Source organism: Oncorhynchus mykiss, chromosome 9, assembly GCF_057628025.1.
Source record: "Oncorhynchus mykiss isolate SJ-2025 chromosome 9, ASM5762802v1, whole genome shotgun sequence".
Classification (NCBI taxonomy): domain Eukaryota; kingdom Metazoa; phylum Chordata; class Actinopteri; order Salmoniformes; family Salmonidae; genus Oncorhynchus; species Oncorhynchus mykiss.
This window is the reverse complement of record NC_143030.1, coordinates 15750366-15774682: the sequence shown is the minus strand read 5'-3', so window position 1 is coordinate 15774682 and position 24317 is coordinate 15750366. Positions and strand designations below refer to the sequence as shown.

Genomic DNA, 24317 nt, shown 5'->3' with positions numbered 1-24317 from the left:
CTTAGTGAAGAAGACACAGCAGGTGGTGAGCGTGAAGCTGACCCCAAAGGACCAGAACATGGACCTGACTGATCCTGACGTACAGGAAGCCATCTTGCAGCAGGTGAATCTCACCTTCTCTTCCTCTTTTGAGAGATTAGAGCCACTTTAGTACAAGTGATAAAGGGTTACTGCAGTATCTGACCATATATATATACAATTGACTACACATTTACCTGTCATCTATAACGACCATCACAACTACATCTTGGCACTCCGGAACCGCTTGCCGTGTGGTAGCAGAGAGTTCAAGTAACACACACATCTCAACATCAACTGTTCATAGGAGACTGCGTGAATCAGGCCTTCATGGTTGAATTGCTGCAAAGAAACCACTACTAAAGGACACCAAAAATAAGAAGACTTGCTTGGGCCAAGAAACACGACCAGTGGACATTAGACCAGTGGAAATCTGTCCTTTGGTCTGATGAGAGATTTTGGGTTCCAACCGCCGTGGCTTTGTTTACACGCAGAGCAGGTAAACGGATGATCTCAGTATGTTTGGTTCTGACCGTGAAGCATGAGGGAAGGAGGTGTGATGGTCCTTTGCTGGTGACCCAGTCTGTGATTTATTTAGGAATCAAGGCTGACTTGACAAGCATGGCTACCACATTATTCTGCAGCGATACACCATCGCATCTGGTTTGTGCATAGTGTGACCAAAAACACACCTCCAGGCTATGTAAGGGCTATTTGACCAAGAAGGAGAGTGATGGTGCTATATCAGATGACCTGCCCTCCACAATCAGCTGACCTCAACCCAATTGAGATGGTTTGGGATGAGATGGACCGCGGAGTGAATGAAATGCAGCCAACAAATGCTCAGCATATGTGGGAACTACTTCAAGACTGTTGGAAAAAGATTCTTCATGAAACTGGTTGAGAGAATGCCAAGAGTGTGCAAAGCTGTCATTAAGGCATAGGGTGTCTACTTAAATTATAAAATATATTTTGATTTGTGTAACACTTTTTTGGTTACTACATGATTCCATATGTGTTATTTCATAGTTTTCATGTCTTCACTATTATTCTGCAATGTAGAAAATAGTAAAAATAAAGAAATCCTTGAATGAGTAGGTGTGTTTAAACTACTGGTACTGTACATATCCTGTTCTTTATACGCAGTAGCCAACAACAGTTAAATATTACTGATACATTATAATGGCAAATTGCTTCTGGATTGTTTTCACACTTATTGTTCAAACAATAATTCCAAGATATGTCTAAATGTTTCAGCTTTCTTGTTATTGGTTCAATGGTTTTTTTCTTTTTTTTCTCAGTTTTTAAGTGTAAACTATCATAACATGAAAAGTGTGTGTTTCTATTTACATTCTGGGTTAAAGGGGAAATGGATGCATCTCTATGTTTACTCAAGTAGGTTTAATGGGCACAGTCGCCATAGGGAGAAAATGAGTAACTTCATGATTTATGTAATTTATCGATTAATTATGTAATTGATTGGTTTATTGTAATAATATTCATAATGTAGTAATAATGTAGAGCATTAGTGATGTCAGACACTGATGTTGGGCGTTTAGACCTGGCTTGCAGTCGGCGTTCCAATTCATCCCAAAGTTGTTCGATAGGGTTGAGGTCAGGGCCCTGTGCAGGCCAGTCAAGTTCTTAAACACCGATCTTGACAAACCATTTCTATATGGACCTCGCTTTGTGCACGCGGGTCATTCTGAAACCGAAATGGGCCTTCCCCAAACTGTTGCCACTAAGTTGGAAGCACAGAATCGTCTAGAATGTCATTGTATGCTGTAGCGTTAAGATTTCCCTTCACTGGAACTAAGGGGCCTGGCCATTATTCCTCCTCCACCAAATGTTACAGTTGGCACTATGCATTGGGGCAGGTAGCGTTCTCCTGGCATCCGCCAAACCCAGATTCGTCCGCTTGTGTGGCCTACCACTTCACAGCTGTTGCTCCTAGATGTTTCTACTTCACAATAACATACAAAGAATTGAAGGAACAGTTTAAAGAGTAACACAATTACACTATATAAACCCAGCAAAAAAAGAAACTCCCACTGTCAACTGCATGTCCTTGCTACTTCAGCCTGGCAAATAGACCTATTTAATGCTCAGCTCACCTTAATGGTTCGCTCCAACATGAACACTGAGGCTGTACTCTCTTTAAGTTAAGTGGTCAAGTAGGCTACTGTGGCGAATTGATCATAATGTAGGCCTACCAAAAACAATGGAGACCAAGCATCCAATAACATTTTAACATGGAAATGGCTGTTCTATCGTTCAGCCTACAGAAGCAGCAAATGTGTGGTGTTCAATGTAGACCTACATTCCATGAGACTTTTGGGGGGAAAAAAACATGCAGGGCTTGAAATTAACCTGTTTATCCACTTGTCCTTCAGACAAGGTGACTGATGCAAGACACCACTTTACAAAAGAAAATGCATTATTATTTCCATACCATTATTACAGAGAATCAAATAAATTAAGCTCCCCTCTGCCTATTGGCTCCTTAGGTTATTGAAGCCCGTCTCAAAATACAATACTGCCCCTTTAAGACAAAAAAAAAGCTCTACCTGACTCACTTTTCAAAGATGTCTAGAAATGCACACAATTTGTGCTCTTTTATGAAGCAATCACTTCCAAATTGCTGAATACAAATGATCTATAACTGGGCTAATAGCTCACTAACTAGCAAAGGATATGTACAAATGTGCCAACGTTGCTACGCGTAGCTCTCGCTTTGACCTCAAAACAAGTACATCTACTCACGACCGCTTAATTTGCATTTAGGCCTACTGCAGCTCTGATTGGTTATGTGTTATGTGACTGGTTTGTGTAGAGTACGGGGCTGCGTCGTGCATGTCAATGCAATAGAATCCTACTCCGATGCATTTTGTCAAAATCTCTTGCATAGTTTATGTTTTGTTATTTTGTAGTGAAAGTGGCTAATATTGCATTGATTTGATCACAATTCCCACAGTAAAGGGAAACGTTGATAGTGTTAACTAACTGGGAAAACTTTAGAAAGTTGAGAGGTTAAATGTTCAGTCTGAAATGTTTGATTTGAAGTTGAGCATCAGCAACTTTATATTACCATACTGTAATATTATGTTTAATAAATAAAAGCAAAGTACATTGAATTTAGCAACACTAGTCATCACATCCACAAAATACAACAGTGGCCTAAAGCATTAAAATAATAGGGTACAAACTATTTTTGCAGTAATATCCTTAGGCAGGGGCATAACTTGGTGGGGGGAGGTCCTCTCATTTTTGGGGGCATCTAAAGCTAAGGCACTGCATCTCAGTGCAAGAGGTGTCACTGGTTCAAATCCAGGTTATATCACATCTGGCTGTGATTGGGAGTCCCATAGGGTGTAGTTCGGGTTTGGCTGGAGTTTGCCGTCTGTAAATATGAATTTGTTCTTAACGGACTTGCCTAGTTAAAAAAAAAAAGTCTAATAGTGATGTAGAGCTCTTTTTACTTGCACACAGTATAGCTGGGTCACCCGGTCCTGCCCCTAGGGGTCCACCATCCGGCTGCGCCCCAAACCAACACACTCCACTCAGCTTTAGGAAACATTCATTATAGGTTTCAGCTATGTTAGCCCAAGGCCAGAGTGACAACCAACATTACGGCAGACCCCCAGGGCCAGGACTGAGCAGCCTAGAAGCTAGGGTTGACTTAAGTAGGTATCTCCCCTGACGTGGGCATGTTTTCAATACAGACTCCTTTTGTCATACAGTATTCCATATAAGGCATCCAGACCTTATGAAAGTTGCACAGTATACCCTTAATATTTTAATAAATCCAATCTAGTGATACATAACTTGACATTTCTTCCATCCATTTTGGGAGGATAACCAACCTTCCAATGAATGGCAAAGCATTTCTTAACCACTATAAATGCTAGGTTACACAGTTTCTTCTGACAATAGTCTCCAGTATCAACATTTCCAAGCAAACAAAAACAAGGGGGAGGGAGAATCTGTTGACATCCTGAGATAAAAGAACATAGTCATTGCCATAATTCAGCCAGCCTTCACAAGACCACAACGTAAGCAAATATGTCCCCTTTTGTGTCTTACACCTCCAGCAGAATGAATACATTTCTGAGTGCATGATGTTCAGTTTCATTGGCATATAGTATGTTCCACGGATGGTCTTAAAGTGCAGTCATTTCTGTCTGAAATGAAATGAACGTGACTGAGCATTCTAACATATCTGTATCCAGTCATCATCATCAATAGCGTCTCTAAGGCCTCCTCACATTGTTGTTTTACATGTTTTGTGTCATTGGGAAAAGCCTCTATCAACACTTGATACAGTTTGGAAATCAACCTTAAAGGCTTGTCAGACTGTCTTAAAATAGTTCTAATCTTTGAAGCGTCTTGCTTGTCCAGTGTATGCTGCACAGAGAAAATGAAGTCATGTATCTGCAATAAATCACCTCAGCTCCCTCACGGACTGGTCTTCCCTGGCTACCTGACCCTGATTGAGACCCTTGTCACCATCTGATCCCGCTCAGATGAGGCATGACAAAGAATTACATTGGGGTACCTTTATACATTATATATATACCAGGAATAGAATCAATGGTTAAACAATTGAAATTACCCTTATTCCCAGATCCCAGACTAGCCGACTCATCAACTCAAGATGGAACCGTATTTATTCACTGATTGTTAAATAATACTGCAAAATTCACCTGAGATCTCTAGACTAGTCTTCCATGGCTGTCTAACACTGCAGGGACACCTGCCACCAACTGATCATGCTAAGACATGATGAGCATAGTATTGTGTACTGACTGTGCACCATGACAGTGCAGCCTGTAGAGCTGTTTATACTGTGTCAGTGTGAAAAGTAGGGAATTAGCTAGGGAAACTGACAGATCAATAACGTTACATTGCTGTACTGACTAATAAAAACATACAATGTGCTGAAAAAACATCACAATATCTGTCGTCAATCATTTGGCCGCTGATTTCATCGGTTGGTTCAAGTCTACTGTGATTTAGGCAAAAGAAAAGCTAGCTAGCTAACATTAGCCAACTTTTGGCTAGCTCTGCTAACTAATGGTACAATGGTACATAGTTTAATGTACTTCTGTTGAAACGGGACATAACAAAAGCTACAAAACATTTCCAAACAAACAACAGCTGTTAGATACTACTACCAGACAGATAGCTAGAGGCTAGCTAGAGCTGAACTGGCTGTGGGAGATACTAGCGAGCTAACAAGCCACTAGCAGTTCATTCACTTCAGTCAAGAGATGATGAAACACTAGCTAACGTAACATGCCAGTTACACTACTAGCTGCACTGAGAATATTATTTTTTCTGTCAAACAGCAGTTACCTTCACAGCTAGATCAGTCAACTAAGGAGTAGCCAGTTTCTGTTCTGCTTGTTTTTACAACTCTTAGAAAAAGTGCAACACAGACAGAAGCTGCCTCTGTTCATCTCTCCTGTGCTGGTCCTATATGCTAGCCTTTCAGAAGATTTGTTTTCATACATGCTGTCTGTATGCTCTATGTTGTCTGTGCAGACCGAAATCCAGCTAGCTGAAACCAGAAAACAGCCTACCCGACAGCTGTGAGGCTTTTGCATGGCCGTAAAGCATACTGGAACCACGTTTTGTATCACACTGCAATGATAAAACAGTGCAATTATTAAAAAAACCCAGTGAAAGTTGCGCCCCTGTCCATAAGATTAATATGGTTCGATTTTTGGTCCTGTTTTCAAACTTAATTCGATAGAAATACATTAAGAAACAATGTTAGCCCCGTCGGTCTATGAACTGAGACTTATCAATCAAACATTGAAATAAAATACATTAATACATCTTCTTCTCTGGAACACACACACACACACACACACACACACACACACACAAAAACACTACTCTCAGTCTACACTCTCCTGCTCCAGTATAATGTGTGACAGTGAATTGATGTCAGTCACTGTAGGATTACACTGCAGCACCAGAGTAACCATGCTATCCTGTCCTGGGAACACCTGGGATAGGCTCTCCCTAAGCCTGGAGGTCTCTTCTGCACTCCTCTTCACTCCCAGCCCCAGACCAAGGCCCATCCCTGGGCCACCGCGTCCAGCCCTAGCGTGCCCATTCCCCCTGGCCTGGCTGGGCTCTGGCTCCACAACGACCCCTGGTGTCCAGTCACGGAACTGAAGGACCTCTGTCTGGGCCCTTGGAACTCGGGGAGAGTGGAAGGAGGATGCCACGCCTGCAAATGAGTGACTGCCTGGGACAGGAGGCCTGAGAGAAGAGAAGAGAGAGATAGAGAGGGATGTATAGCTGTTAAAGGAAGATCGTGTTTCCTGATTTGGCATTGTTTTAGATGTGGTTTATTAAGAAATTCTAGCGGCCAAGACTTAAACTTCTTCGGAATCGGTACGGGACAGTTGAGCTAACGTATTCTTTCCCAGGACATAGACCTATCTGATATTGCCAGAAAGCTTAAATTCTTGTTAATCTAATCTAACAATTTACAGAAGCTATTACAGTGAAAGAATACCATGCTATTGTTTGAGGAGAGTGCAGTCTTGAACATGAAAAGTTATTAATAAACAAATTAGGCACATTTGGGCAGTTTTGATACAAAACATAAACGCAATGGTTCGTTGGATCAGTATAAAACTTTGCACATACCCTTCTGCCATCTAGTGGCGAAAATATAAATTGCAACTGGGCTGGAATAATACACTAAAGCCTTTCTCTTGCATTTAAAAGATGATGGTACAAAAAATCTTTGTATTATCTTTAACCTGATCTATTGTGTTATATTCTCCTACATTCCTTTCAAATTTCCACAACCTTCAAAGGTGTTTCCTTTCAAATGTTACCAAGAAAATGCATATCCTTGCTTCAGGGCTTCAGGGCCTGAGTTACAGGCAGTTAGATTTGGGTATGTCATTTTAGGTGAACATTTAAAAAAAAAGGGGCGGATCCTTATTAATTAAAATGTGAGTTAGTTTTGGGGTGTGGTTTGATGTGGGTGTCTCTTGTGTGTATTTGCAGGTGGGAAGAGTTTGCAAAATTGTTCAGCCAATTCAGCCAGCTGGTGTGTGACCGTGGAAAAGTTGGTTTGACCTTCAAATAACACAATGTGAATGGGACAATATTTTCATGATACACATGTTTTAGTTGCCTCATTAAATGCTTTCAATATTTGTAAATGAATTTCTCCCAACTGTGACTCGTTTCAAGAAGCTAGGCGTATGTTGCACATCACTACTTCACAGGAGAGGCATTTGAACGTTTTATTTATATTTTTTATCAAAATACATTTTCTGGCAGAAATGCCGTCTGGAACAGGTGAACTTTAAAGTGCCTTAATAACAAACTTGTATGGCATCTGCAAATACAATTGTTAAATTACGAGCCTAGTTGGTTTAGCCACGGAAGAATACAGGAATTCTCCCGCTAGCCATGATTGGCTGAGATAATGGATGGGCTGGACATGTCAAGAGAAGATTTTGTCTATAACATGCACTGCTCAGTATGTGTGGATAATCCTTTCTACCACAGATTTTTTTGAAAGATATCATGAAGAACTGAAAAAGTGTTGCATTGCTGCCCTGAAGTTAATAGTGCCATCGGCAAAGATCAGTGGTAAAAAGTATTGGTGGACTATAGTCTGGAGGATTATATATCTCATGTATCTCATGTTGACTCTGAAAATTAATCAGACGATGATGGAATTCCTGATTTAGGTAAAAACATTTGAATTGAACCAGACATTGTAGACTTCTCCCATCACTGTCAACAGAAGAAACGGTGATCAATAGTGTTGTTGAAATTGAATAATTTGACCGAGTTTAGAAATCAGTGGAATGCCCGGTGGAAGCCAAGAGATGATTGCCAAATACGAAAAGAGTCAAAAAGAGAACACAGGAGGCTGTTGTATAAAACAGCTGTCTCTGGATTACATCTTCTAACTAAGGGCAACCATGGCATCCATGACAGAGGGAGAAACGTTCATTCATGTATACAGGTAAGAGTCTAGCTACATTTTCAGATATTATATGGTTCTAATGTTTTTAGTCAGAAAGTCCTTTTCATTTAAAGCGTACTATTAGCCAACTAACATTAGCTAGCTGTCTCGCTCGCTCGCTAGCATTACGTGTATGATCTGTGTAGTAATATTTTTTTGTATCTCAGAAATCCATTTGCATTGCTAGTTATAGCCTAATGTCAGCAGGCTATCATTGAACATAATTGGTTAGCTTTAGCTAGCTGCCAGCAGATTCATGCATAGATCATGGTAATACGAGTTGGGATTATGGTTCATTATTTAGTTAGCTACATGTCTAAACAAAAGACTCCACTATGCAAGTAACCATCTCACAGTACCATTTACACCTTCTGTATCCTGCGCATTTAACAAATAAACTCAGATTTGATCTGATATAGTGTTTACCATAGAGGGTAATGTGAAGAACAACATGACCTGCACCAAAATCAGATTAGGATATAGGCCAAGGACTAGATAAAGCATATTTTTTGCTACCACTTTCACCACTTTTAGTCTTGATCTTTGGTTGTTTACTACACTGTAAATCCTTAGAGATGGGTGGGGCTAAGGCTTAAGAGTATGTGAATGATGCTGAATGGGTGTAGACAAAGAAGAGCTCTCCAGTAGGTGTACCAAAAACATCTACAGGCCATTTTCTCAAAAGTGGTAGGGATATGGAATGTCAAACCAAATTGACCACTGGCATTTATGATCAAGTCGCATGCAGCTTTGCTCCGAACTGATGATTACTTGGATGCTGCAAGCTGTGGGCAGGATTGAAATAAACCCAACCCATGGAAAACTGTTACGGTACCTTTCATTCTGTTAAGGTACCCTTTGTTCTGTTACGGTACCCTTCAGTCTGTGACATACCATTTTTTCCTCTCATCTCGCAAATCTACATTTTGGTCAAGACTGACTTTATGACCAAAATTATTCTATTTACACATTGTAGTACATTTTAATACTAGAATGTTTCTGACTAATATAGATGTCAAATACACACATTTCAAAAAGAGAAGTTGCTTTTTAGGAGCAGTTGCTCTTTAATATGGGAGAAATGAAGAGAGTAAGAAAGTATCATGAAGGGTGTGTGTGTGTGTGTGCATGTATGGGTTTGTGTGTGTATGAGTGTATGGCTCTATGTGTGTTTGTTACCTGTGCTGGGAGTGTAGGAAGTCATCTAGGTGGGGTCCCCCTCGGCCCAGCGGATCATCCGGTACCATAAAGTGATCCCCCACAAACGTGTATTGGAGGAGTCTGGGTAATGAACAGAAACTGAGGTTACGGCAGATATGAGACCAATTTGACTGGATACATTTCAAATCAAATGGGTGTTGGTTCATACACAAGGTTTACCTTAGTGGTCAAATCCACTAAGGTAGTGACAATGATATTGTTGCACTCTAACGTTAGGCAAAAATCTATCCAAAATCTATTTATGAAAATGTTTCTGACAATTCCTAACATACTAAATTACAAATCATATTCCGTGCCCATTGTATCTTCTCCATCTCATTCATTCTTTCTTTCTTTCTTTCTTTCACCTTTTCTTGATGATTTCGCACCATACTTGAGACTCATCCAGCAGGTCTCTGAGGTTGTCGTTTGTCACGATCACTCCATCGGTCTTCTGGGCCAGCTGCAGCAGGAACCTGCAGAGAAGAGAGGGATGAAGGAAAAGAGGGATGAAGGAAAAGAGGGATGAAGGAAGAGTGTAAAGGGGAGGTCACTTCATCCGTTTAGAGAATATTAACAAGCCTTCTACTGTAAATGTATAATTGTAAAAAACTGAAATAACGTTCATTAGTCACTTACTACAACTGTCTGTTGAATGTGAATGTTTTTATTTTTTTAATAAGTTGTTTATACACAGTTTTTGGCTGTTTATAAGTAGACCTTAAAGTTAATAAGCAGTTTATAAGCAGATAAAGTTTATAAGCTTTTCAAAGGTAGATATTTTCTGATAAAGTTTGTAAGCGGTTTACAAACAAGATATATATTTAGTATAAGAGCAGTTTACAAGCAGATCTATTGTATGACAGAGGAGAGCGACTAGAACAACCTGTCGTCGTATGAGTTGATCCTCTTCCCTTGGACTTCTCTGGAGGGGGTGTAGGAGAGCAGACCCAGGTTCTGGAGCTCACTAAGGTAGTGCTGCTCTGAAAATAACACAGACACACCAACCTCTCCTTTATGAATATAGTACACACAGTCACACACATTTACCACCATTAATCAATGACTTAGGGGGCTAAACAGGGTTGGGGGTCTATCCTAAAGAAAAATACATATACATTCTTCCTGAAGTAACTTCATTGAAAACTGAATTGATACAACTGATGACATGAAAGAGCTAGGTGGATGTGAATCCTGGATTTCCAGACAGACGTATAGTGTTACCTTTGCCCCGGTGGTCTCTCTTCTGCCTCCACTGGGGCAGGAAGGTACTGATTCTGCGATGCCCGCGGTTCCAGAAGTGTTGCACCGCCAGGGCGATGCCTCGGCACGAAAAGAAATGGCCCAGCCCGTGACTATAGAGAAGGAGTGGGATAAAACCTAATTAAATACTGTATAATACTGATACTTTGTATAGTTAAGTATGTGCTTTGGATCATGTAAACTATAGCTAGCTGTCAGTTAGAGCATAGCATCACCACTAAAACAGCTGTGGATTCAAGTACTGCAGGGGCCACACAGGTATGTATGCTGCTGTTCTTTCTACACTGCTTTCAATGAAAGCGTTAACATAAATAACTACATTAATGATCGCATGAATAACTGCAACATTTTGCCTGCTATTCTTGTCTGTGGTTACATTTTCTACATATTTATTTTATCCCTTCATCCGCTCACTTCTCTTGTTCTCACATTCCCTCGCACTCACCTCTCTTGTTCTCACATTCCCTCGCACTCACCTCTCTTGTTCTCACATTCCCTCGCACTCACCTCTCTTGTTCTCACATTCCCTCGCACTCACCTCTCTTGTTCTCACATTCCCTCGCACTCACCTCTCTTGTTCTCACATTCCCTCGCACTCACCTCTCTTGTTCTCACATTCCCTCGCACTCACCTCTCTTGTTCTCACATTCCCTCGTACTCACTTCTCTTGTTCTCATATTCCCTCATACTCACCTCATCGCAACGTTGCTGCCGTCGATAATGACCATCCTGAGTCCCGGGTCTCCTGGTTGGTCGGTCAGCTTGAGGTCAAATGGAGTCTGGAGGCCTTCCATGAAGCGCTGTTGCCCTGTCACCACAGCCCCTGCTGCCATGGTCGGGAGACCTCGTCTATCAACAGCCACCGCTGTTAGGGCTGGGAGATCCCTTCCCTCTACTGCTAGGGGAAAGAGACCACGTTTCTCCTTCGCTCTGGTTGTTGAGGAGTTATTCATGGTAAGGGTGGGGGGTAAGGTGGTCTGGGGTGGCTGGGTGGGAGGGTAAACAAGTTGATGGGGAAATAAGAGAGGGTAGGTGGGTTGTGGGAGTAATGTGTTGGGGTAGGTGGGTTGTGGGAGTAATGTGTTGGGGTAGGTGGGTTGTGGGGATAGTGTGTTGGGGTAGGTGGGTTGTGGGGGTAGTGTGTTGGGGTAGGTGGGCTGAGGCGGCCCTGTGACTAAAGGGGGGCTGGCTCGATGGGGGGTGTGTGTCTGTGTGGGATTCTTCTGGTGACTGTGAATCGGGAACGGAATCTGGTTTTTCATGGCATTCCATTGAGCCAGATCTGGTTCAACCTTAACTGTACCATCGCCGATTTGGTTCGGCACGGTCACTCCTACCTCATTGGTCTTCCTTTCACTCTTTCCTTTCACACTCTTTCTTTCTTCTCCTCTCTTCTCAGTAGCAGTGGACTGCGGTGCTGGTGCCTCCATCTCTCTACCTCTCTCCTCCTTCCTGTCTCCTGCTCTGTCCTTTCTCTGTAGCTCTGAGACAGCCTCATCCACCTCTCTTGGTTCGTCTCGTACCTGGTCCTGGGATGCAGCTTCTGTCTCTCTGGCTCCCTCCCTCTGTAGCTCCAGGAGTAGCTGGCGTGTGGACAGTTCAGGTAACATACTGTACACTTCTGCTACCTTCTCCTCTGTGTATCCACAACTGGCTGCGGCCCTCTTCACAACTCCCAGGACAAAATCCTCCTCGTTCCCCCCTTCACCTCCCTCCATGCCGCCCTCGCCCCTCTCCCTGCCTTCCTTCAGTGAATCCTCAGACAGGTTAGCGGTAGACCCTCCACTCTCCCTGCCTTTTCTCCCCTCCTCTCTACTCCCCGCCCCTTCTTCCACACCTCCCTCCAGCTCCACTCCCATCCCTCCATCTATACTGCTTCTCTTTCCTCTCACTCCTTTAGCTTCCCTCTCCTCTACCTCTGTGTGCTCCATCTCCACTGGGTGGTTCATGGCCAGACCAGTCCGGTCATGTTCTTGCTGGACCAGGTCCAGAATCTGGGAGACTTCTCTGGGTCCGGTCCGGGCCAGGACCCTCATTACCACATCTTCTGCATAGCCCATAGCCGTGAAGAACTTCAGCAAGAGCCCAAACTCCTCCCTACTCCCTACTGACAACATCTCCCCCTCTCCTTCCTCCCCCTGTTCTTCATCCTCTACCTCCTGTTGGGAACATTCTTGCCCCTCCTCCTCGGTTTGATGGAAAGAGTGGAAGATGGGAAGTCGAGGTGCTGCGTCTTTCTCTATTGCTCTCTGTGACCAATCTTTGCCCGTCTCTCTTTCTTGTACATGTAAGCTAGTGAACGTCTTTTGTTGAGAAAGCTGCCCAATATTCCGTAGACCAGGGTCTTGGTTGTGGGTGGAATTTACAGGAGGTTTTCTCCTTGATGTGGAAATCCCCTGAATTCCCTCTATGTCCCTAGCCTCTCCAGCTCTGGTCCCTACTCTGGTATCCATAAGTTTTAGTATGTCCAAGCCTGACTGGTTGTCCCATCGTCTCTGGCTATCAGTGTCCATTAGACCCGCTTTGTCTCTAGACCCCCCAAGACTGAGGTTCGAGCCCCCAGGACCGGGGTTGGATCCCAGCCCAGACTCCCTCACCAGATCCAGTAGAGTCTCCTTCACCACCCCTGGTAGCACCAGCAGATCCAGAGTGTGCCTGTCCTCCCATCTCTCCACCAGGGATTTGAAGGCCCGACGGGAATCCAGGGTCTCGCCTGATCCTCTGTCGCCAGGCTCGGTTCTTCGTCCCTGGGTGACCTCGTAGTTCTTCACCAGGTCTGTGATGAGGGAATAGGCCCTGACCACTGGTTCTGCCAGTCCTGAGATGAGTAGGAAGCCTGGGGAACCCACCTGGAGGAAAGGAAATGGGAAGAAATTGAGATAATCTTAACTTTAGCCCTATTCTTGCCATCTCTCTAAAGAGACTTAGGGGCTCCCGAGTTATGCAGAGGTCCAAGGCACTGCATCTCAGTGCTAGAGGCGCCAATACAGACCCTGGTTAGATTCCAGGCTGTTTCACAACCGGCCGTGATTGGGAGTCCCATAGGGAGGCGCACAATTGGCCCAGCATTGTCCTGGTTAAGGTTTGGTCGGGGTAGGCCGTCTTTGTAAATAAGAATTGGTTCTTAACTGACTTGCCTAGCTAAATAAAAAATCAAATAAATAAAGACTCAAACCCACAACCTCCATCTCCTCTAATGTGCATTTCCTTCCTTTACATCATCCATCTGATCAACTTTGTGTGTGTGTTCCTGCGTGCCTATGTGTGTGTGTGTGTGTGCAGCCTGTATGTGTGTGTGTTGTCTCTGTCTATTCTTACCAGTATGTAAGCAGAGGTGTTTCTGATCAGGCACTCCATGAACAGCCCTCGGGCTCCACAGAACACACAGTGAAGGACACCTGGATATGGAACCTCCTGCTGGGCCTCCTGGTTCACAACTCCCTTCACAAACAACTGGAGGAGAGAGAATGAGAGAGAGGAGGAAGTGGGGAGAGAGAGAAAGATTTAATACTATATTATGTTACAACATAGAGTAAGTTTTGGAGTTTTCCCTGGTCAGATGACGTGATCAGAAAAAACGCATGGCCCAAGTTGAGACACATATAGGAAATGACCATCTTGCATTAATGCAAAACACATAACCTCAACCTCAAAACAAGTTAACATAACATTAAAAACATGGAGTTAAAAACAACAACAATAAGCGCCATTTCTTACTTTGGCAGCCACCGCGTCCTTCCTCACTCCTTTTAGTTTGAGCCAGATCTGTCCATCATGGGGTAACACAGCATCCTCCTCTCTACCGATCGTAAAGGACACCCCAAATATCCTCTCCACTGAGGGATGGAAGGACCACAGGGCACCGCGTAGCACTCCGGAACACGCAAATTCATCCTCCACCTGCTCCTCTCCTCTTCCATTATCACTCCATCCTTCTCTCACTCTTACAGACATTGGAGAGAGATGGCTTAGGGCAGACGCCATGGGACTGGGTAGATGTCAAAACTCACTGAGATGGTGGGAGACAGAGAAGGAAAGAGAGGGGGAGGGAGAGAGAGAATGAGAGACAATACACATGGAATTTTTGACATGCAAATAAAGCATTTTGATACTGAATTTGAAAATTGAGAGAGAAGACACCGAGAGAGTGAACCTGTTTATTTAATATAAAATATGAATAACTTAATATATTTATTATTATTATTTTCTAGATTATGTGTGTAATTAGAAACACAAGCATTTCGCTGTGAAACATCTACAAATCTGTGTACCCGAACAATAAACTTTGATTTGCCCGTGTCAGCCAATGACAACCATATCAGCATAGATCTATAGGTCAACGAGATGAGATTTGGAAGGATGGCCTCGCAAGACTCATCTAGGTAATTAAGCAGTATTCATAACCCAAGTGGGACTTTGGTATTTACCACATACGACTGGGAAAACCCCACTTGAACGCCCCTCCAACTGGTAATTAATTACCAGTGATGTTCCGTTATTCAGGGCAGGTGGCCCCACCTGTTTAGCTAAAAAAATATATATATATATATTTACATATATGCACAATATATCGGGGAACATATGGGAATCGGCTGATATTAGCTAACAATGCCAACATCGGCACCGACCCGATGTCTAATTTAACGGCGATGTGTAAAACCCATGTCAAAGTTGACGTGCATACCTATATAACGTAGGTACATACCTATATAACGTAGGTACATACCTATATAACGTAGGTACTTACCTATATAATGTAGGTACATGAAGTAATGACGCCACGTAAAATGTTTCTCTGCACTTAGAACACAGCATTCCTAACCTAGCCCACAATGTCTGCTGTGTGGCTCGAGCAGTCAACTTGTCGAGCAGTCATTTGAAAGAGTAAGAAAATTCAAAGGCGAAATCCATTAATGCCAAGATAATGAAATTCATTGCCCTTGACAATCAACCGTTCTCTGTCGTGGGTGATGTTGGCTTTCGCAGACTGGTCGAGCACCAAGTGCGCTATTTTTCAGATGTTGCCCTACCGGAGTTACACAGTAATAGTGTCACTGCTGTTAGCTTCACGACTGACATTTGGACCATCGATATCAGCCCCATGAGCATGCTGAGTCCGACAGCACAGTGGGTCGTCGAGGATTTCGTACTGAGGAAAGTCATATTGTATGCTCATGAATGTGCTGGTTGTCATACCACTGCTGCCATTTCAATCGCATTTGAGAACATGTTTGAAACTTGGAAACATGAACACACTAGCTGACAAACAACTGACTTGAGAAATAAGCTCATCAACTGTGCCTGCAGCAGATGTGATACCCTCTGTCATGGCATTGAAAAGCCTGCTCAACAAAACTGCTGACACAGGCTGTGAACAAGCGATTCGGTGGCATTCTTTCTTTACTGTGTCGCCACCATGCTCGATGCTATGTACAAGGACTGCTACTTTGATAAAGACAAGAAACAGAGTTAAAGTGAAATGTTACATACACAGCTGGACAAGATGGAAATGGACACAGTGACAGTGGGCACCGAGGAAGAGGCCACGGACAGACAGAGCTGAAACTTCACTGCTTGACACGTATGATGAAATCCTAGTTGAGAATGAAACGACTGAACAAATGAACAATAAAATAGCACAGCAAGTAAGTGAAAGAAATAGGTTTTGATTATGATCTACTGGTAATGGGGACATATATAAATGCCAACAAAATAACATTTTGGTCAATGTGGTGTGTGTGTAACCTTTATTTAACTAGGCAAGTCAGTTAAGAACAAATTATTATTTACAACACGTCCAACACTGGAACAATTGTGCGCTGCCCTATGGGACTCCCAATGACGGCCGGATGTGATAAAGCCTGGATTTGAACCAGTGACTGTAGTGACACCTCTTGCACTGAGATGCAGTGCCTTAGACCGCTGTGTCCATGTGTGTGTGTTAACTATTTAACCAGAATGCTTAAAAGGCCGCTAACATTGTTTATATATCGGTTATCGCTATCGCTATCGTTTTTTTGGCAAGGAAAATATCACATATCAGTATCGGCCAAAAACATCATATCGGTGCATCACTAATATGACTATACAGTAACAGTCAAAAGTTTAGACACAGCTACTCATTCCAGAGTTTCTTTATTTTTTGTATTTTCTACATTGTAGAATTATAGTGAAGACACTAAAACTACGAAATAACGCATGTAGTAAGCAAAAAAAAGGGTTAAACAAATCAAAATATATTTTATATTTGAGAATCTTCAAAGTAGCCACCCTTTACCTTGATGACAGCTTTGCACACTCTTGGCATTTTCTCAACCAGCTTCATGAGGTAGTCACCTGAAATGCATTTCAATTAACAGGTCTGCCTTGTTAAAAGTTAATTTGTGGAATTTCTTCTCTTAATGCGTTTGAGCATCAGTTGTGTTGTAACAAGGTAGGGGTGGTATACAGAAGATAGCCCCTATTTGGTAAAAGACCAAGTCCATATTATGGCAAGAACAGCTCAAATAAGCAGAGAAACTACAGTCCATGATTACTTTAATACAGTCAATTTCGAAAACTTCAAGAACTTTGAAAGTTTCTTCAAGTGCAGTCGCAAAAACCATCAAGCACTATGATGAAACTGGCTCTCATGAGGACCGCCACAGGAAAGGAAGACCCAGAGTTACTTCTGCCGCAGAGGATATGTTCATTAGAGTTAAATGCAACTCAGATTGCAGCCCAAATAAATGCTTCATAGAGTTTAAGTAAGAGGCATATCTCAACATCAACTGTTCAGAGAAGACTGCGTGAATCAGGCCTTCATGGTCGAACTGCTGCAAAGTAATCACTATTAAAGGACACCAATAAGAATAAGAGACTTTCTTGGTTCAAGAAACACGAGCAATGGACATTAGACCGGTGGAAATCTGTCCTTTGGTCTGAGTTGTCCAAATTTGATATTTTTTGGTTCCAACCACCGTGTCTTTGTGAGACGCAGAGTAGGTGAACGGCTGATTGCCGCATGTGTGGTTCCCACCATGAAGCATGGAGGAGGAGGTGTGATGGTGCTTTGCTGGTGACACTGTCAGTGATTTATTTTTAATTCAAGGCACACTTAGCCAGCATGGCTACTACAGCATTCTGTAGTGATACGCCATCCCATCTGGTTTGTGCTTAGTGGGGCTATCATTTGTTTTTCAACAGGACAATGACCCAACACACCTCCAGGCTGTGTAAGGGCTAATTTACCAAGAAGGAGAGTGCTGCATCAGAGAGTGGAGTGCTGCATGGAGTGCTGCATCAGATGACCTGGCCTCCACAATCACCCAACCTCAACCAAATTCAGATGGTTTGAAATGAGTTGGACCTCAGAGTGAAGGAAAAGCAGGCAACAAGTGCTCAGCATATGTAGGAACTCCTTCAAGACGGTTGGAAAAGCATTCCAGGTGAAACTAGTTGAGAGAATGCTAAGAGTGTGCAAAGCTGTCATCAAGGCAAAGGGTTGAAGAATCTAAAATTTGAAGAATCTAAAATCTGAAATATATTTGACTTATTTAACACTTTAACACATCCTACCATACTCTTGTCTGTAAATTATGCCTTGAATCTATTCTACCACGCCCATAAATCTGCTCCTTTTATTCTCTGTCCCCAACACACTACACGACCAGTTCTTATAGCCTTTAGCCCTACCCTTATCCTACTCCTCCTCTGTTCATCTGGTGATGTAGAGGTTAACCCAGGCCCTGTAGCCCCCAGTTCCACTCCTATTCCCCAGGCGCTATCATTTGTTGACTTCTGTAACCGTAAAAGCCTTGGTTTCATGCATGTTAACATTAGAAGCCTCCTCCCTAAGTTTGTTTTATTCACTGCTTTAGCACACTCCACCAATCCTGATGTCCTAGCTGTGTCTGAATCCTGGCTTAGGAAGGCCACCAAAATTTTGAAAATTTCCATCCCCAACAACAACATTTTCCACCAAGATAGAACTGCCAAAGGGGGTGGAGTTGCAATCTACTGCAGAGACATCCTGCAGAGTTCTGTCATGCTATCCAGGTCTGTGCACAAACAGTTTGAGCTTCTACTTTTAAAAATCCACCTTTCCAGAAATAGGTCTCCCACTGTTGCCGCTTGTTACAGACCACCCTCAGCCCCCAGCTGTTCCCTGGACACCATATGTGAATTAATTGCCCCCCATTTAACTTCAGAGATTGTACTGTTAGGTGACCTAAACTGGTATATGCTTAACACCCCGGCCATCCCACAATCTAAACTAGATGCCCTCAATCTCACACAAATTATGATGGAACCTACCAGGTACAACCCCAAATCCGTAAACACGAGTACCTTCATAAATATCATCCTGACCAACCTGCCCTCTGAATACACCTCTGCTGTCTTCAACCAGGATCTCAGCAATCACTGCCTCATTGCCTGCGTCTGTAATGGGTCCACGGTCAAACAACCACCCCTCATCTCTGTCAAACGCTCCCTAAAACACTTCAGCGAGCAGGCCTTTCTAATCCACCTGGTCCGGGTATCCTGGAAGGATATTGACCTCATTCCGTCAGTAGAGGATGCCTGGTTATTCTTTAAAAGTGCTTTCCTCACCATCTTAAATAAGCATGCCCCATTCAAAAAATGTAGAACCAGGAGGACAGAGCACACCCCCATTTTCATTGACAGGGCTGTAGTGGAGCAGGTTGAGAGCTTCAAGATCCTCGATGTCCATATCAACAACAAACTAGAATGGACCAAACACACCAAGACAGTTGGCATGGGTCCTGAGATCCTCAAAAGGTTCTACAGCTGCAACATCGAGAGCGTCAACAACAATGAGTTGGACCTCAGAGTGAGTGTGGAGTGGAGTGTGACTGGTTGCATCACTGCCTGGTATGGCAATTGCTAGGTAGTGTAAAAGAGGGTTGGCGGGTGGTGGGACAGAATGCAGATAGCCCGGTTAGCCAATATGCGGGAGCACTGGTTGGTTGGCCCAATTGAGGTAGTATGTACATGAATGTATAGTTAAAGTGACTATGCATATATGATAAACAGAGAGTAGCAGCAGCGTAAAAAGAGGGGTTGGGGGTGGCACACAATGCAAATAGTCCGGGTAGCCATTTGATTACCTGTTCAGGAGTCTTATGGCTTAAGGGTAGAAGCTGTTGAGGAGCCTTTTAGTCCTAGACTTGGCGCTCCAGTACCGCTTGCCATGCGGTAGCAGAGAAAACAGTCTATAACGTGGGTGACTTATGGGCTTTCCTCTGACACCGTCTATTAAATAGGTCCTGGATGGCAAGAAGCTTGGCCCCAGTGATGTACTGGGCCGTTCACCAAGCAGGTTCCATACCAGGCGGTGATACAACCGGTCAGGATGCTCTCGATGGTGCAGCTGTAGAACCTTTTGAGGATCTGGGGACCCATGCCAAATCTTTTTAGTCTGCTGAGGGGGAAAATGTTTTGTCGTGCCCTCTTCACGACGGTCTTGGTATGTTTGGACCATTACAGTTCATTGGTGATGTGCACACCAAGGATCTTGAAACTCTCGACCCGCTCCACTACAGCCCCGTCAATGTTAATGGGGACCTGTTCGACCCGCCTTTTCCCTTAGTACACGATCAGCTCCTTTATCTTGCTCACATTGAGGGAGATGTTGTTGTCCTGCCACCACACTGCCAGTTCTCTGACCTCCTCCCTATAGGCTGTATCATCGTTGTCGGTGATCAGCCCTACCACTGTTGTGTTGTCAGCAAACTTAATGATGGTGTTGGAGTCATGTTTGGCCACACAGTTGTGGGTGAACAGGGAGCACAGGAGGGGACTAAGTACACACCCCTGAGGGGCCCCAGTGTTAAAGATTAGCGTGGCAGACATGTTACTGCCTACTCTTACTACCTGTGTGCAGCCCGTCAGGAAGTCCATGAACCATTTGCAGAGGGAGGTGTTTAGTCCCAGAGTCCTTAGCTTAGTGATGAGCTTTGTGGGCACTATGATGTTGAACGCTGAGCTGTAGTCAATGAATAGCATTAGGTTCATTACCTTCATTACCTCACATAGGTGTTCCTTTTGTCCAGGTGGGAAAGGGCAGTGTGGAGTGTGATTGAGATTGCATCATCTGCGGATCTGTTGGGTCGTTATGCGAATTTGAGTGGGTCTATGGTGTCCTGGAGGATGCTGTTGTGAGCCATGACCAGCCTTTCAAAGCACTTCATGGCTGCAGAAGTGAGTGCTACGGGGCGGTAATCATATAGGCAGTTTACCTTCGCATTCTTGGGCACAGGGACCATGGTGGTCTGCTTGAAACGTGTAGGTATTACAGACTCGGTTAGGGAGAGGTTGACAATGTCAGTGAAGACACTTGACAATTGTTCCGCGCATGCTTTGTGTGCCCGCCCTGGTAATCCGTCTGGCCCAGCGGCTTTGTGAATGCTGACCTGTTTAAAGGTTTTGTTCACATGGCTACCGAGAGCGTTATCACATGGTCTTCCAGAACAGCTGGTGCTCTTGTGCATGCTTCAGTATTGCTTGCCTTGAAGCGGGCATAAAAGGCATTTAACTTGTCTGGTAGGCTTGCGTCACAGGGCAGCTCACGTCTGGGTTTCCCTTCGTAGTCCGTAATAGTTTTCAAGCCCTGCCATATCTGACGAGCGTCAAAGCCGGTGTAGTAGGATTCAGTCGTCATCCTGCATTGACACTTTGCTTGTTTGATGGTTTGTCTGAGGGCTTAGCGGTATTTCTTATAAGCGTCCGGATTTGTCTCCCGCTCCTTGAAAGCGGCAGCTGTAGCCTTTAGCTCGATGCGGATGTTGCCTGTAATCGATGGCTTCTGGTTGGGATATGTACATACAGTCACAGTGGGGACGTCGTCGTCAATGCACTTTGTGATGTAGCCGATGACTGAGGTGGTGTACTCCTAAATGCCATTGGATGAATCCCGGAACATATTCCATAATCCGGAACATATTCCATATTCCAGTCTGTGCTAGCAAAACAGTCCTGTAGTGTAGCATCCGCGTCATCTGACCACTTCCGTATTGAGTGAGTCACTGCTTTACTTCCTGCTTTAGTTTTTGCTTATAAGCAGGAATCAGGAGGATAGAATTATGGTCAGATTTGCCAAATGGAGGGCCGGGCAAAGGTTTGTATGCATCTCTGTGTGTGGAGTAAAGGTGGTCTAGGATTTTTTTCCCTCTGGTTGCACATATGACATGCCGTTAAAATTTGGTAAAACTGATTTAAGATTGCCTGCATTAAAGTCCCCAGCCAATAGGAACGCTGCTTCTAGGTGAGCATTTTCTTCTTCTCTACCAGATGTTACGTCTCTGTTCTGCCTGTGCATGAAAAATCATGCCAGCTCTATATTATCTGTATCTTCATTCAGCCACGTCTTGGCGAAACATAAGATATTACAGTTTTTAATGTCCCGTTGGTAAGATCATCTCAATCGTAGGTTGTCAATTTTATTTTCCAATGTTTGCACATTAACAAGAAGAACGGATGGTAGTGGGAGTTTACCCGCTCGCCTACGGATTCTCAGAAGGCTGCCTGATCTGCGGCTCCTTTTCCTGCGTCTTTTCTTCAAGCAAATGACGGGGATCAGTGTCTTTTCCAGTGAAAGAAGTATATCCTTTTCGTCGGAATCATTAAAGGAAAAAGTTTAATTTAGTCTGCAGTGAATAATCGCTGTTCTGATGTCCAGAAGTTATTTTCGGTCATAAGAGACGGTAGCAGCAACATTATGTACAAAATAAGTTTAAAAAGAAGTTACACAAAAAAATACTAACAGAATAGCACAATTGGCTGGGAGAATGTAAAACGTCAACCATGTTCTTCGGAGCCATCTATAACTCTAAGTGTAATTCAAAGTGTATGTTGTGTAGTAAGCTGTTAGTAGCCCATGTGCCTCACCCTAATAATTTGGTCAATTTTTGTTTGCCCCACAAAGATTTACATGCTAACATCGCCACTGGTAATTAATTACAAGTGGGAAAGTCGTCTATCATTTCTGAGCTCGTGGAATCAGGAGGATAGAATTATGGTCATATTTGCCAAATGGAGGGAGGGGGAGAGCTTTGTATGCATCTCTGTGTGTGGAGTGTAGGTGGTCCAGAGTTCTTTCCCTCTGGTTGCACATGTGACATGCTGGTAAAAATTTGGTAAAACTGATTTAAGTTTGCCTGCATTAAAGTCCCCTGCATTAATCACAAGTGGGAAAGTCGTTTATCATACCTGAGCTCCTGTTGGTTTCACCTTCATGAGAAAAATGGGCATGATTGTGTGCGACATGATTCTACAACATGATTGTGTTCAAGTGCTTTTGAAGTCGGAACAATTCATCAACCAATAAGATTTTATTTTATTTATTTACGTTGCTAATAATACTCTTTGCTAGCTTGCTTAACATTAACAATATGGTCTAGCTAAATTATCCATATTGATTATCCATTTCGTTGTTGTCAAAAACTAATTTGTTGTCATCTTTTGGTTGTAAAGGTCAAAGGTCTGTGGTGATACGTCACAACTCGGGCAAAACAATTTTGTTTCCCACATGTAACTCTGATTTGGAGGATCTTTGACTTTAAACTTTTTTGAAGTCACTTACTAAGGAAATTACCTCGATAACAGCATTTCGGCAGTTAAATACAACAACAAAACATTATTTTAAACAGCAATCTATTAACAGTTTATGAAAACTATCATTTGTTTACGTCCATGAAAATGTATTTTTAGTTTATCTTTGACCCAGCTTGTTGTTGGCCATTAGCCAATCGCCGTTTCTCAAAGAGTTTAAACCACGTGAATGCATCCAATTGTTATTTATACCTTAAATAATAAGGCCTACCACCACTTGGTTATGAACACAGAATTATAACAGGTACTAACACACTCTCTAAACACAGCATCGTCCACAACAACAGCTATAATAGTTTAATTAATTTACAAAGTTAATTGTAGGCTATATTTAAATAATATTATGAACCAACTCAACAAAATAATTCTCTAACCTCATTCATCCTTTTCCCGAAGTTGCTTCTCTCAGTTTCGATTTCTAGTATTTGAATAGCTTGGTTTTGCCTTGTGCAATCATATAACAATGCAGTCCAAAGTTCACAAGTACCGTGACACAAAAAAAACGACGTGAACGAGCGATAGCAAAGGTTGGTAATATTATACAAGAAAGTTTGTTAATTGAGCGACTGAGTTAGGCTACTGTAGAAAGTATTGTCTGAAGTTATGTGGGCTTCAAAACAGACACTATACAGACACAACAACATAAAGGCTGGAGTATCTGCGACATCGGTAATCATGTAGGCAGATTAACACGCACGATTTAAATAGGTTATTATCGGTAATATCACTGACAGTTGCCTTTTAATACTTTATTAAATATCTTTGGTGCTTTCGAATAATGTGTTATAGACCTACATAAATATCAGATTCGAAGTGACTGAACACACTTGTACATACCAAAACATGCTATCGTAAAATCCCTAGCTCTGTGAAAGAACATAAGTGCGCAGATACACCAGGCTGTACGATAAAAAGAAACAAGAATTAACGGTCGTCACTAGTTACCACATCCACAAAGTCACAGACCCTGCCTATTTCTACAATTTATCTCCTTACATTTTTACTTAAAAAACCTTACCTTTACTCTAACCGTAACCACACTGGTAACCGAATGCCCAACCATAACGTCAAATTAAGACCAAAAAGCAGATTTTAGTTTTCATTGATTTTTACGATATAGTTCATTTTTACTTTGAAGCTGTGCTATCTAGCGGAAACCAAAATAAACCCAGCGATCAGGGAAATTCCATTTACGTCACGTGCAACATAAAAA

At 42.9% G+C, this 24317-nt stretch overlaps 1 protein-coding gene across 2 annotated transcripts; it reads right to left on the bottom strand.

The window, feature by feature from the left end:
* Positions 1 to 3092: 3092 nt before the first annotated feature.
* khnyn (KH and NYN domain containing) lies at positions 3093 to 24298 on the bottom strand. Of its 2 annotated transcripts, none has more exons than XM_090183572.1 (9): positions 24123 to 24298; positions 14210 to 14501; positions 13811 to 13945; positions 11186 to 13341; positions 10454 to 10584; positions 10116 to 10212; positions 9598 to 9705; positions 9209 to 9310; positions 3093 to 6291 (listed from the first exon to the last, which is right to left on the bottom strand). In XM_090183572.1, the coding sequence occupies exons 2-9, from the start codon at positions 14474 to 14476 to the stop codon at positions 5922 to 5924; spliced, it is 3366 nt and encodes a 1121-aa protein (XP_090039698.1). In that variant the 5' UTR covers positions 14477 to 14501; positions 24123 to 24298; the 3' UTR covers positions 3093 to 5921. The 2 variants fall into 2 exon arrangements, with proteins under 2 accessions (XP_090039698.1, XP_036843268.2); XM_036987373.2 differs by lacking the exon at positions 24123 to 24298 and adding an exon at positions 23479 to 23785.
* Between the last annotated feature and the right edge of the window lie 19 nt (positions 24299 to 24317).